General features: G+C 36.9%; 4 protein-coding genes across 4 annotated transcripts; 1 reads left to right on the forward strand and 3 right to left on the reverse strand.

Moving 5' to 3' along the window:
• Positions 1 to 752: 752 nt before the first annotated feature.
• On the reverse strand, positions 753 to 2,655 carry LOC134647377 (replication termination factor 2). Its single transcript, XM_063501715.1, has 4 exons — positions 2,475 to 2,655; positions 2,165 to 2,344; positions 1,816 to 2,022; positions 753 to 1,390 (listed from the first exon to the last, which is right to left on the reverse strand). Exons 1-4 carry the CDS (start codon positions 2,541 to 2,543, stop codon positions 866 to 868), a joined length of 981 nt encoding a protein of 326 aa, XP_063357785.1. The 5' UTR covers positions 2,544 to 2,655; the 3' UTR covers positions 753 to 865.
• Positions 2,656 to 3,165: 510 nt separating this feature from the next.
• On the forward strand, positions 3,166 to 4,063 carry LOC134647405 (uncharacterized). Its single transcript, XM_063501758.1, has 2 exons — positions 3,166 to 3,474; positions 3,693 to 4,063. Exons 1-2 carry the CDS (start codon positions 3,234 to 3,236, stop codon positions 4,028 to 4,030), a joined length of 579 nt encoding a protein of 192 aa, XP_063357828.1. The 5' UTR covers positions 3,166 to 3,233; the 3' UTR covers positions 4,031 to 4,063.
• A 258-nt stretch (positions 4,064 to 4,321) lies between these two features.
• LOC134647411 (uncharacterized) lies at positions 4,322 to 6,547 on the reverse strand. Its single transcript, XM_063501765.1, has 2 exons — positions 6,361 to 6,547; positions 4,322 to 4,594 (listed from the first exon to the last, which is right to left on the reverse strand). The coding sequence occupies exons 1-2, from the start codon at positions 6,483 to 6,485 to the stop codon at positions 4,330 to 4,332; spliced, it is 390 nt and encodes a 129-aa protein (XP_063357835.1). The 5' UTR covers positions 6,486 to 6,547; the 3' UTR covers positions 4,322 to 4,329.
• Positions 6,548 to 7,623: 1,076 nt separating this feature from the next.
• LOC134647409 (uncharacterized) lies at positions 7,624 to 9,345 on the reverse strand. The gene is made up of 3 exons (XM_063501761.1): positions 9,155 to 9,345; positions 8,551 to 8,817; positions 7,624 to 7,746 (listed from the first exon to the last, which is right to left on the reverse strand). The coding sequence occupies exons 1-3, from the start codon at positions 9,257 to 9,259 to the stop codon at positions 7,633 to 7,635; spliced, it is 486 nt and encodes a 161-aa protein (XP_063357831.1). The 5' UTR covers positions 9,260 to 9,345; the 3' UTR covers positions 7,624 to 7,632.
• Positions 9,346 to 13,059: the final 3,714 nt, after the last annotated feature.

Here is a 13,059-nt window from a genome sequence, read left to right on the forward strand (position 1 = left end):
CATTTTTATCGCTTGTCACCATGTCTGTCACGTTCTAACAAGTATGTAAGTGCGAAAGTGACGGGCGTAGTGACAGGCGGTGTCTTGCCATTTCTTTACTGTTAAGATTGATATGATAATGCAAATTTTTTGCAACGGCTATATATTTAAGCCAAAAACTAGGTTCTAGGGTCAACGTTTAGATATATAGGTGTTTATTTTCTATTTTGATGGTCAATTAAGGACCTAATAATTCGGAATGCTAGCTTGGTGGGTCTCGATATAACTACTAATAGCGCCATCTATTATGGGAAGGCGTTAACATTGTACGAGTATATTAGCAAATGCTGTTTTTTCATATTTTTACTAGTTTAAATTTGTACAAAAAACTGTCAAATACGTTGCGAAATTAGTTTTTAAGGTGATCTCAGCTGTTGTATTAATTGTTGTGTTTAATTACGATCGTATAATAAACATTCCAAAATCATTGACATTCTTTATCCACACTGTCTTTCTTATAAATATGAAAGATAGCACAAATTTATATTAGAAATGTAATTAAAAGTACGTTGACATTACTTTATGTATGTGCAATTTTAGTGCAATATTATGTATTATTTATTCGTAATTGAAATAAAATAAAACAATTAATTCGTTCTTTCATTTAATTTAATTAGTTATATTCCTAACAACATTCACTACACAAAGAGGCATTTAATTAAAAATGCCTGAAAATAGTCCAATTAATTTTATAAACTGTCTGCAGCCACATGATTTTGCAAATTTGCAAAGTGGAAACCAAGGGACGAGTGGAAAGTGAGGTAATATCTTAATTTCCCAACTACATTATCTATATGCCGCATCCAAATTGTCACCTAAACAACACTTAATTGTAAAACGGATTATAAGTAACCCAATGGGCCCTCTGCTGATTCTGATCACTCGTGTGCGACGTGAACAGAGACTTGTACACCTCCGTCGTCTGCGGATCCTTTGCTATGCTGTAATCCTTCTTCGTCTTCTTGTAAGATGGGTCTTGTACCAGATCATTAGAGCCAAAAGCTCGCTTCTGTGACCCTAAGTGACCTCTAGGCACTTTGTTAGGGTTATACTTAGGTAGGGAAAGAGGAATGGTCTCAATTTCTTTTTTAACAGCCTGACTGGATCCAGCTTCTGGCTCTTCCTTTACCTCAGACACCTCAGTTTTGATGTCAGTTGAGGTTGAGGTAGAGGGAGCCTCTGAGGTTACTGTGCAAGCACTAGTGGCTTCTGTTTTGATAGGTTTATCAGTCTTGGATTTCTTGGTTTTCCTGTTGGCTACACGGGTGGCCATTTTAGTTTTGAGCAGCTCTATGTCCGCGTCTGTTCCATTGAGGATGATGACGTCATTGTCGGTGAAGGGTGTCTGGCACTGTGGAAGAGATGTTAAACATGATTGATTAGCAATTTATCTTGTATTTTTAAAAGAAAAAAAAAAATGGAGATAAATTATTGTCTTCACTTCACTAGAAGAATACAGGATGAAAGCATGTGCAGTGTGTAGTACCTTTTTTCTAAAATCTTTGTTGTAACAATGTGTTCAATATTTTAAGGCAGGGGTCACCAAAGGACTGCCAATTTATATATATTATTTCTTATTTAATAAACTCAAGTAGAAAGGACCACAATGGTTGTAATTTAAAAAACAACCGGACCCCTGAAGAAACTAATTGGTGACCCCTGTTTTAAAGAATACTTTGTATCTACTGAATTTTATCACTGGCCATCTGTTTTGTTTGTTTACATTCTTTTCAGGACAAATGAAATCACTTATAGGATTTAAAAAGTCAGGTTTACCATATGGCAGAGATGCTGCTTGACCTCCTTCAGCGCCCTCTCAGCCAGCACACAGCCGCAGCTCCAGAGGAACACGAAGCGGAACTTGCCGGACATCTCGATGCCGCTGATGGGGCAGATGTAGGGTGAGCTGTCACCAACAGCTCCGTCTGTGTGCTCCGTGGCCACGTAGGCAGGGTTCTTCACTAGCTTCAGGTCTTTGATGTCCTGGAATTTGCAATCCTTTTGTAAGTCATAATTGAAGCAATATGTTACAGGTAAATTTTCTTTTTTAAGTAGGAAATTTTTTTTTACATACAATTCTACCATAGAGAAAGGATGCAGCACAGTAACTGAGCACCATTCTTACCTTCATGTTTTTAATATGGCTGATGGATTCAGGCTTGGTTTCCTTGTCAAGCAAGGATTCCAGCACAGAGCTCTTGCTGTACAGGCGGCCGAGCCCGCACGCCACCACGGGCTCCTGCAGGGGCTGCTGAGACAGCGCGCAGTTGCGCCACTTGAAGGAGCGTTCTGCATCTTTGTCTTTCTAAAATATCACTTTTAGATTAGTAACGTAAGTCGAATTTAGGATTATTACAAAAGAAATCAACGTGAAAACATGTTTATTGCATATTTTAAGCTAAATAACTGAGATAGCAGATAAAACAAATACATACTTGCTCAGGTTTCTTTTTCATACGAACGAGTTCATCTCGCCGAGGAATGGTACCGCCATCACAACCCATTCCGTTGTTATTGTTATAACAATATCACGTGTAATGTAAGAAGTAATATAACGTAGAAGTAAACAGTGAAATTAAATTGATATAAAAAGATAAAATACGTCGTGAACGTGAAACGACAACAATACTTTATGACATGACAGCCATGACACATGCAAATCCATAGACATTTAACTTGACAATTTAGCTACGGAACCACGGTACGGTACCTATATACATACTTTACTCTTTGTACGGAACCCACTTAACCCTATATGTTGAAATATTTTGCTTGCATCTCTTTTTTCAATACATAAAATGAGAGTGATGCAGCCATGTCAGCAAAGTTGTTGGTATTGTGCACATCAACTTTTTGTTCAGTATGTTCTGCACCATTTTATAATCGCTGCGATAGGGTACATTTACCAGCCAGCCTATTATGGATAGCTTTATCCATCTTTATCCACGTGATAAAATAACTGTCACTGTTTAACACCGTGGGAAAGAAAGTGACGGACACCGTTTTATCACGCTGTCACGTAGACAAGAACGACCATCATAACAGTGCTAAACGTCAAACCTCAGCCGTCAAATTCACGTGTGTATTGTATGGTCAATGCACTTTACGAAACATATTAAGATTAAGCACAATTTTACGAAAAGTTGTAGCCCCGATGTTAATTACGAACAAGTAGACGTGTTTATTGTTTGATAATGCCAGATGTAGAAATGGATCGGGTCCCAGATAACGGTTCTGATGCCGAATCGACTACTCAAGATAGCGTAGACAACACCTCTGTAACAAAGTCTGGAAAGTTAACTAACAAGAAGAAAACTAGGAAACGTGGAATAATATTCCTATCTACTATCCCTCCTTACATGAATGTTGCTAAAATAAGAGAAACATTTAGCCAGTTCGGTGAAGTTGGAAGAATTTATCTTCAATCCAGTGCTAGTAAGTGTTTAGAGGTTATGTTTTTCAGTGGAAAATAATTGATTTCTCATTTGTCATGCAAATTTTCTATCTTCCGTCTGCATTAGTACTAACAGAAAATAGTAGTATTAGTAAGTATAACACTAAATTTCACAAACAGGAAAAAAAAACATTCATCAGTAGTTCAAACGATATAAAACTCCTGAAATATTATTTTGATTGACAGAGTTTTATTTCAGAACCCGGAGAAAAGCGCAAGCGCGTCCCAAACCAATTCACCGAGGGCTGGGTAGAGTTCCAGAAGAAGAAAGTAGCAAAAGAAGTAGCTCTTAAACTGAACAACACTAAAATTGGCACAAGAAAAAAGTCCCGCTACTATGACATGATTTGGAACATCAAATACATCCCACGGTTCAAGTGGATCCACTTGAGCGAGAGGCTGGCTTATGAGAAGGCTGCGATGAAGCAGAGACTGCGGGCGGAGATCTCCCAGGCCAAGAAGGAAGCCCATTACTTGCAGACCAATGTGGAGAAGAGCAAACGGTTAAAGAAAAAGAAAGCTCTTAAGGAGGATTAGGTTTAAGGTTTTAAATAAACAAAAGTTAATTTATGCTTTGTCTTTATTTCCAGTGCTCCTGCTTATTATGACTAAACATTGTATCTTTCTGATGCCAACTGTATGTCAGCCAAAATTCTGGCTTTTCGAAAGGCATTTAAATTATTAATCTATATCAGATAAACCAGTTTATTGTGATAATAAAGATAAATCTGAGTACCTATAAAAAAATCATTGCTGTCTTTGCTGAATCATAAAATTATCACCATAGCATTTAATAATAATAACCTGCCGTACCCATACAAAATCTTTCTTAATCTTTATTTCTGGCTAAAATCAACCCGTCCACTGACAATCTCCTCGACCCGCATCCTCTGCGCACTGTTCAGCGGGTCGGGCGTAAGCTTCTGTATGTATCTCCGCGGCGGTATATGATGGGACAGTATGCCCTGCGAGAACTCGCGGTGCACGCGCACGCCGCCGAGCGCGAGCGGCTGCAGGCGCTCGAAGCTGTGCAGCTCTTTCATGAACTGGCGGCGTTGCGCGACCTTGGCCCAGTGGTAGCGGTGGCGGCACACTACACGACTGAAAAGGGATTGTTAGGATTTCAGTATTTTTTTAATACCAAGACGTGACAGGTAAGCCCTGCCTGATGGTAAGCCTATACGCCTGCAACTCTAGCGGTGTCACAAGTGCGTTGATGAAGACGTGTATACAAGGATTCAATAACTTTAGATTCTAAACTCCAGTGGGGTCCCCATATTGCTACTCTTTCGAATAGACTGAGTTCTGCAGCTTTTGCAGTGAGCAAAATCCGTCAGTTAACTGATGTGAAAACAGCTCGATTAGTATATTTTAGTTACTTCCATAGCATTATGGCATATGGTATTTTACTATGGGGTGGTGCTTCAGAGATAAATACCATTTTTGTTCTGCAGAAGAGGGCTATTCGAGCAATATACAAAATGAACCATAGAGACTCACTTAGAGATAAATTTAAGGAAATTGACATAATGACAGTGCACTGTCAATACATTTATGAGAATATTCTGTATGTACATAAAAATATTGTAAATTTTAGAAAAAATTGTGAAATTCATAATATTAATACTAGAAATAAACATAAGCTCGCAGTGCCCTTCACTCGGCTCCATAAAATTAAAAAATCATTCATGGGTAATTGTGTGAGATTTTATAATAAACTTCCAAACCATATTACTGAATTATCTATTAATAAATTTAAGAATTATGTAAAGCGTAAACTTATATCTAAAGCGTATTATACCACACAAGACTACATGAATGATAAAACAACGTGGGATTAATTGTTATTCGAAATGATTATTTATATATTAGGTATATTTGATTAATGATGAGGAAATTGATATTCCGAATATTCCGATGTTTGTACTTCTTTTGTGTTTTTTACTTATTTATTTGACATTTAGATTTTATTCTAGAAACATTCTAGACTAGTATTTTTTATACAATTTTTTTTTCATGTTTGACGATCCTTTTGTGAAATTCTTATAGGGTAGGTGCGTTAGTTTTCGTCCAGCTCTAGTTTTCGTCCACTTGACGAAATGTGAATATAAATCTACATTGGTGCACAAATTTGTACGTATTGCAATCCTTAATGTCAAAACAATATATCTATCTACATAAAAATGATATTTCGCAAGTAGAAAATTAAAAATCTAATATATTATTTGCGAATATGTCAAGTGGACGAAAACTAGAGCATGGACGGAAACTAGCCCAATGACCCTATTTGTGTTAAATCTGATTTGTATAATAATCCAATATTATTATGGAATAATAACATCAATAAATTGCTCTGATAATTAGCTTAAGATAATTTATAAGTATGTTACGATTCATAAGTGCTTGTTGCTAGGCCTACATGAATAAAGATATTTTTGACTTTGACTTGACTTTGACAATGTGGTTTCACTTAAAGAACCTTGCTCAGCCACGCGCATGTGACAAATCTAGAGTGAAAGAATATTATTGGCTACATTAAATCAGTAAACATAATCAAAAATATTAGCCTAAGCCCACACAGGTGCTACATAACTGGACAAGAGGTGTCTGATTGTGAGTCCTATGAAACATTTAGGGTCCCTATCTAAACCTACTCTATTGGAGTCAAGCCCCCCTAAGTCAAAATACAGGATCCACCAGTACTTTTTAAACGAGTCGACCGAGCCCCGTGATCCGATTAGTTTTTTATTTGTAGTGTACAGTCGACTACAAAGAGATGTATCCACTTTTTCACCTTACTGCCTTGTAATAAGGTGAAAAAGTGGATACATCTCTTTGTAGTCGACCCTACCAACTTGTCTACTTACTATGCTAGCGCCAGTTTGGTGTAGCTCGGATGGATACTGACGTCTGACCGCGCTAATTCCGGGAACCCCGGGTACAGCGGCACCCGACGCTTCTTTGGCTCAGCCTGTTCTGCCTGATTCTGCATCCTTAGAGTAGTGTTCTATAGGAAAACTTGTAGCTGGGGTACAATATTTACATTTACAGGTATTTGAAGGGTTGTCTGGGGGTGACTGTTGCTAGGGAATGTTTGATCGTTATTGTCGATTGAAATAGTTTGTAAAATAAGGTTGTTATATCAATTATGATAACATTTAGGGACCCCAATAACATATGTATACTAATCTATGGACCGGGAGACAAACATATCTATTGTTATGTTATAATCACATAGGACATAGGAATTAAAGCCTAATTTCTCTTTACAATAAAAGCCAAACTTAAATTAACAGTTTATTATTCATACAGTAGTATCATTTAAATTATTAAAACTACTTCCCAACCTTCCCTTGCTTGTTAACTTTACATAAATTGATAACTTTTCCGGCTAGGAATCTTCACTATGTTGAAACTTTCCACTGGACCTTTGTTCAAATTATTGTAGGATATTAATTAGACCCTAAGACTATACATTTAAGGTACAAATTCACATTACTCAAATATGTTTAAATGCCAAAAACAAGATTATTTTGCATACAACTCTTCCTGTTATTCAACAAATAACAAAGATGATAAAATCTCTAACTCAACAAGACAACATGGATTGTTCAATTATATTTCAGAAAAGTAACACCTCTACTTGTATGTGTGATATCCAGGAATTATAAAATGTTTGATGTAGGCAGTGATATTTATGCATAGAGAATTTAACAGCAAATTTTTCAGTTTTTAGCCAAAATGGTATAATAATGAGATCATGACATCAACACTTAATGAAAAATGATATTGTTGTAAAATAAAGTATATTCAAAATAAAGTATAAATGTTGCTGTCAAACCACAGGTAATCGAATTTTATTTCTGGCTAAAATAAAATAAGATATCAATATTTCTACAGGTATAATTGCTATCCTGGATGGTTTACATCTTCTGTTGGCCGATAAATCTTTGGGAAAACTTACCTACTGACAACAAATAGGTAATCACAGATACAATGAGAGGAATTAAAAATCTTATTGTAAAAATCTTGTACATACACTTTGCAGAAACAAAGCATACTGTACAAAGTGTCAGTATTAGACTGGACAAATCCAGTCAAAACAAATGTCCAGTGGGAAGCGTTATTTGTGTGTTAGCTCAGGAGGCGGAGACGGCGGCCACTCTGCTGTTGCAGACGCATTCATTGAAGTTGTTCACTAGCACCGCACACAGCAGGGACTTGTTGGGGTTTGTGCTGTAGCATTGCAGGACCTGGAATGAGAGATAACATGTTATTCAAATAGTTTGTTACAGGAAGAACGGAGATATCACAAAAGGTGACAAAGAAGTAAATGAACAGAGTTATAATCTGGGCTGTAACTGCGAAAATCGAAGTTCTTAAATTGCGGACATCTTTCTCTGTCGCTCTTATTACGCCTTCATTGGAAAAGAAGTAAAAGAGAAAGATCCCCGCAATTACCGAATTTCGGTTTTGGGGGCCTAGTATTCAGCGGAGCTGGTTCCTAACAAGGTTATAATTTTAGGAAGTTAACAGAGTGGTAGCCCAGGGCTAGCTTGGCTTTAGTGGTTTTTCCATTTTGTAATTTACCTATTTCAATAATGTTTCTTATAACGTAATGTCACTTAATGTTATAAACCTAGTTAAATGTTAGGGCACAGGAAAACACATATGCATTAATCTGACTTCTCAATTTTTAAATTTAGACCACAGCCGTATTGAACAGGTCCCATAAAAGCCTGCTTGGTATTTTGTAAGTTCATCAAACATTGTATTTACACAATAGCTTCAGTCTGCAAATTTTATCAATAGGTATTAGTCAAATTTAATCGGTAAATACCTATTGAAGAAGAAGAAGAAGAAAGACATTAAATTCCATAAAGCACACATACACAGGACAATAAGATTCATACAATTTGGTTAAATTTGTGTTAAGAGCTTCTGTTTTAAACATTACTCAGTTCTTTATGTATGTGCACTGTTATGACAGAATTAGAAAAATTTAATGTAAACAAAACAGTTTACAGAAGCTTAAGCAGAATAACATAATCGAGTACCTTTGCTTTTTCCTCTTGACATGGTGGTAGCTTACTGGCAATTTTATCCTTCTGCGCTAACTCAAACAAATCATTGGCCTCTTTCAGAGTCTTTTGATATTCAATCTGCATCCCGCTGTTGATTTTCTCGTGTGCTCGCTTTAGTCCTTCAATCCTCCGAGCCCAGTAGGCCTCCTCTGCCGCGTTGTCTAGTTGCTGCCTTCGCGACTCGTAGTACTGAGGCGGAACGAACTGAGGTGCCACAGGCGCTGCTGGCTGAGCTGCTTGCTGTAATGGTCATTGATAACATTAATAAAGGAAATTGTTTTTTTTTTCTAGCTTTCAAATCTACACGGTCATGGTTTAAAAAGTTAATGTACTACTTAAAACCGGCTATTCACAAGTTTAACTTGGTTTTCTAAACTAAAAAATAACCTAGAATTCCAAGGTTATCCATAGAGTATCTTCACGACACAATCGCAGTTATTGATCTTTTATTCGCAAGAAATTAAACGGAAGGTAATTAATTAAGTTTTTAGTGGTTTGGTAAACAAAACACTTGGCACAGTTTGTTTAATCTAGGCGACATTGATGTAAATTATGTAATTCAAAATCAGTCTCCTACATTGGCGGCCAGTTGAGCCTGTATCCTTTCTAACGCGTCCTGGGAAACTTGAATAGCATTTTCGTTATCCACGCTCAGTTTTCTGGTGCTTTGCGAGCCTCCCATGTTATTAAAAAAAATAATCCAAGTAAATTTATGTTCGGCGAATCACGTCAGAAAGTCATTTTTTGACAACTGGCTTAGCTACCATAGAATAGATATACTTAACCCTGTTAATGATTAGAGATGATTAGAGCATGTTCCCTATGTCATTCATAATATTTGTATTAGGCAACACTGGCATATTTGAAGTCCAAAATGAAGTGATGGTATGACTTGATTATATTAAAATGCAATTTAAACCACAAATTTAATATAAATCAATAATTTATAATAGAGCTGCATCCAAAAAAATTAAAATATTATTAAGGAACTATAAACAGTGTGGGAGAACAAGTATAGGTGGCAGCACCAGAACCGCTCTTTATTAGAAAGTCCTCACTAGATGGCGTTTGCAGCATCTTCAAATCATCTTCAAATGCACTTGTTGGAACGTTATGGGATGGGATTGGCAACTGTCAAAGGTTTGCATAGATGGCGCCATCATAGCTTGCCCCTTTTTCTATGAGATGAGAGGCTTAAAGGACTGGCATCCAGGGCATTAAAAAAACAAAAATTTGACACAATACTAGGGATTGACAGAGCAAGCTACAATGGCGCCTTCTGCTAAATACTTCGACCTGCCAACCCCATTGCGTGTAGTACACAATACACAACATTGGAATAGTATACAGGGTGATTTGTAATTCGACCTATTCCTTGAAAGGGATTATTCTAGAGTTAGTTGCAAAGATGGTCAGGGGTTTAAATTCGTTGGTTATCAAATTATTAAATTTTTTTGAAGAGAAAAATTATGGAAATATTACTTATGATTATTTTAAATGATTCTGAAAAGAAATAGAGATTTATAAAATACTGTTGAAGACTGTGTTGAAGACATTTCATAAGCTATTTTTATTTAATATCCTGAGTGGCCAACCACTATCCCATCAACAAATCATCGTGCTTTTCTTTTGTAACAATTTTGTACTGAAATGGCAGATCGGTTGAACAAAACTATGGCAATCGAAAGTCATTAGTCTGATGTACTGTCGGAATGTATACAAAATTCAAAAATTTCGACCTGGAAAAAAATCCTGAACTTTTCGTATTTTTTTATGGGAATCGAATTTTTCCATTACCATAATTTTAAAGTTTCCTTTGTTTTATGTGAAGTTTTCCTGAAATTTCCGAGAACTTTTTGAAACTTCTCGCAACTTTCACATCTGAGTCGGACCAAGCTTACTCAGCATGCCATTTGATGACAAAGTACCTATGGTATCTAATGTATTTTTTATGAAAAAACTATATCTAATCTGTCTGTAATGTACGGAGTTTTAAATGCTTTTACTAAATAATTGTTCTAGTTGTCCTTTTCCTGAGCACTCCTTAAAGCACATATATTATGTCGTAACACACACTAGTGTAAAATTTTATCAAGCATATAAAAAATATTTAGCTAGTTGTCCTATTCCCGACTTTCCCGAGCACTCCTTCAGGCGCTTACGCCGTTGTCGGACAATGGCGGTGGAACCGGTCGGGCCGGTCGCTATCATCGCCGTGCTTTCTTCTGTCTGATCGCGGTGCGATCCGGCTCGCGGCGGAACTTCGTCCGTCCGGTTTATATTATATCGAACTTTGGACATTGTACGTAGAGGTGAAACGAAAAACGTGACTTTGAGTCACATTGCAAAAGAAAACATACAACACAGCGGTTACACATTCATTCGAGGGAGCTTGTAGAATCAGAATCTGTAGCATATTGTGAAATTAGATGGAATACATGGAATAGGTCAACTAAAGACATTTAAAAAAAAAGTGGCCAAGTGCGAGTCGGACTCGCCCATGAAGGGTTCCGTATTTAGGCGATTTATGACGTATTAAAAAAAAACTACTTGCTAGATCTCGTTCAAACCAATTTTCGGTGGAAGTTTACATGGTAATGTACATCATATATTTTTTTTAGTTTAATCATTCTCTTATTTTAGAAGTTGGGGGGGGGGGGGACACATTTTACCATTTTTGGAAGTCTCTCTCGCGCAAACTATTCAGTTTAGAAAAAAATGATATTAGAAACCTCGATATCATTTTTGAAGACCTATCCTATAACTATATATATATATTTTTTTTTTTATATAATTTTTTTTTCATCAAACCCATACGTGTGGGGTATCTATATACCCCACACGTATGGGTTTGATGAAAAAAAAATTTTTGAGTTTCAGTTCGAAGTATGGGAAACCCCAAAAATTTATTGTTTTTTTTCCATTTTTGTGTGAAAATCTTAATGCGGTTCACAGAATACATCTACTTACCAAGATTCAACAGTATAGTTCTTATAGTTTCGGAGAAAAGTGGCTGTGACATACGGACGGACAGACAGACGGACAGACAGACGGACGTGTCCCCCCCCCTGTAACTTCTAAAATAACAGAATGATAAAACTAAAAAAAATATATGATGTACATTACCATGTAAACTTCCACCGAAAATTGGTTTGAACGAGATCTAGTAAGTAGTTTTTTTTATACGTCATAAATCGCCTAAATACGGAACCCTTCATGGGCGAGTCCGACTCGCACTTGGCCGCTTTTTTAAATCCCTCTAAAGTGTCATTCTATGGAACTTGCTAACTATACTTGGTCAACCAGATCTTGACAGTAGAAAAAGGCGGCAAATTTGAAAAATGTAGGCGCGAAGGGATATCGTCCCATAGAAAATTTGAATTTCGCGCCTTTTTTTACTGACAAGATTTGGTTGACCAGCTATATGTAAACAAACCGCCATATTGAAACTGTCAAAAATATGATTTTACTAGTGACTTGTTTACATATATACTTGGTCAACCAGATCATGACAGTAGAAAAAGGCGGCAAATTTGAAAAATGTAGGCGCGAAGGGATATCGTCCCATAGAAAATTTAAATTTCGCGCCTTTTTTACTGACAAGATTTGGTTGACCAGCTATAGTTAGCAAGTTTTATAGAACACTATCACAACAACAAGAAAGTTTCAGAGGTAAAGCATCAACGATTCCTACGATTTAATTTTAGGCGCGAAGGAAAACTCCAGGAATCTAGAGCAAGCTTAACCGACTTAATGAAGTTTAAGAAGAGGCTTGTCGGTACTTAGTGAACAATGTCGGCTCGGGCTCGGACAATCCCGGCTGCGCCGATTAAATAACTCGGGAAAACTCGCAGCACCTAGCGCGCCTACTAATTCTTTAACTTATATTATAAATCTTATAATCTGTGTTTCTTGCTCAGGATCTCGAATTCTCGACTATTATGGTGCGTGTCCAAGGGTGCAGTGAAGCAGTTATGAGACGTATGCTACGCATGGTTTAACCATCGTATGTTTTGTTCACACAATAATTAATTAAAATATCTGGCGAGACCACGCCACCACACGCCACGCTAACTTTGCACAAACTTGGCAGTAAAAATGCATACATATGCCTATAACCTCGATACTTGACGTAGCACTTGGCATGAAAACTTTGTGTGGATCGACTCTACAAAGCTAGCAATACATATAATAGAGTATATGCGGAAAGACAACAGTCGTGAAGTGTATGGGGCTCAATTATAGTCTTCCACGGGATGTCCACGGGGCATTCCACGACTCTTCTCTTTCCGCACAGACTCTAGCAATTATGACGTAAAACGCTGGCTGTTTTGAATGATCACGCATTTCTGTCACCCGCGACAAATGTTTCAGTGACAGAAAAATAATCTAACCATATGAACCATATTCTAATAAACGTTTGCAGGAAAATGGCGGACCTAGAGGCCATAAACTCTCATTTTAATCATTTTATTACTCAGT

This window comes from Cydia amplana, chromosome 4, assembly GCF_948474715.1.
Source record: "Cydia amplana chromosome 4, ilCydAmpl1.1, whole genome shotgun sequence".
Lineage (NCBI taxonomy): Eukaryota > Metazoa > Arthropoda > Insecta > Lepidoptera > Tortricidae > Cydia > Cydia amplana.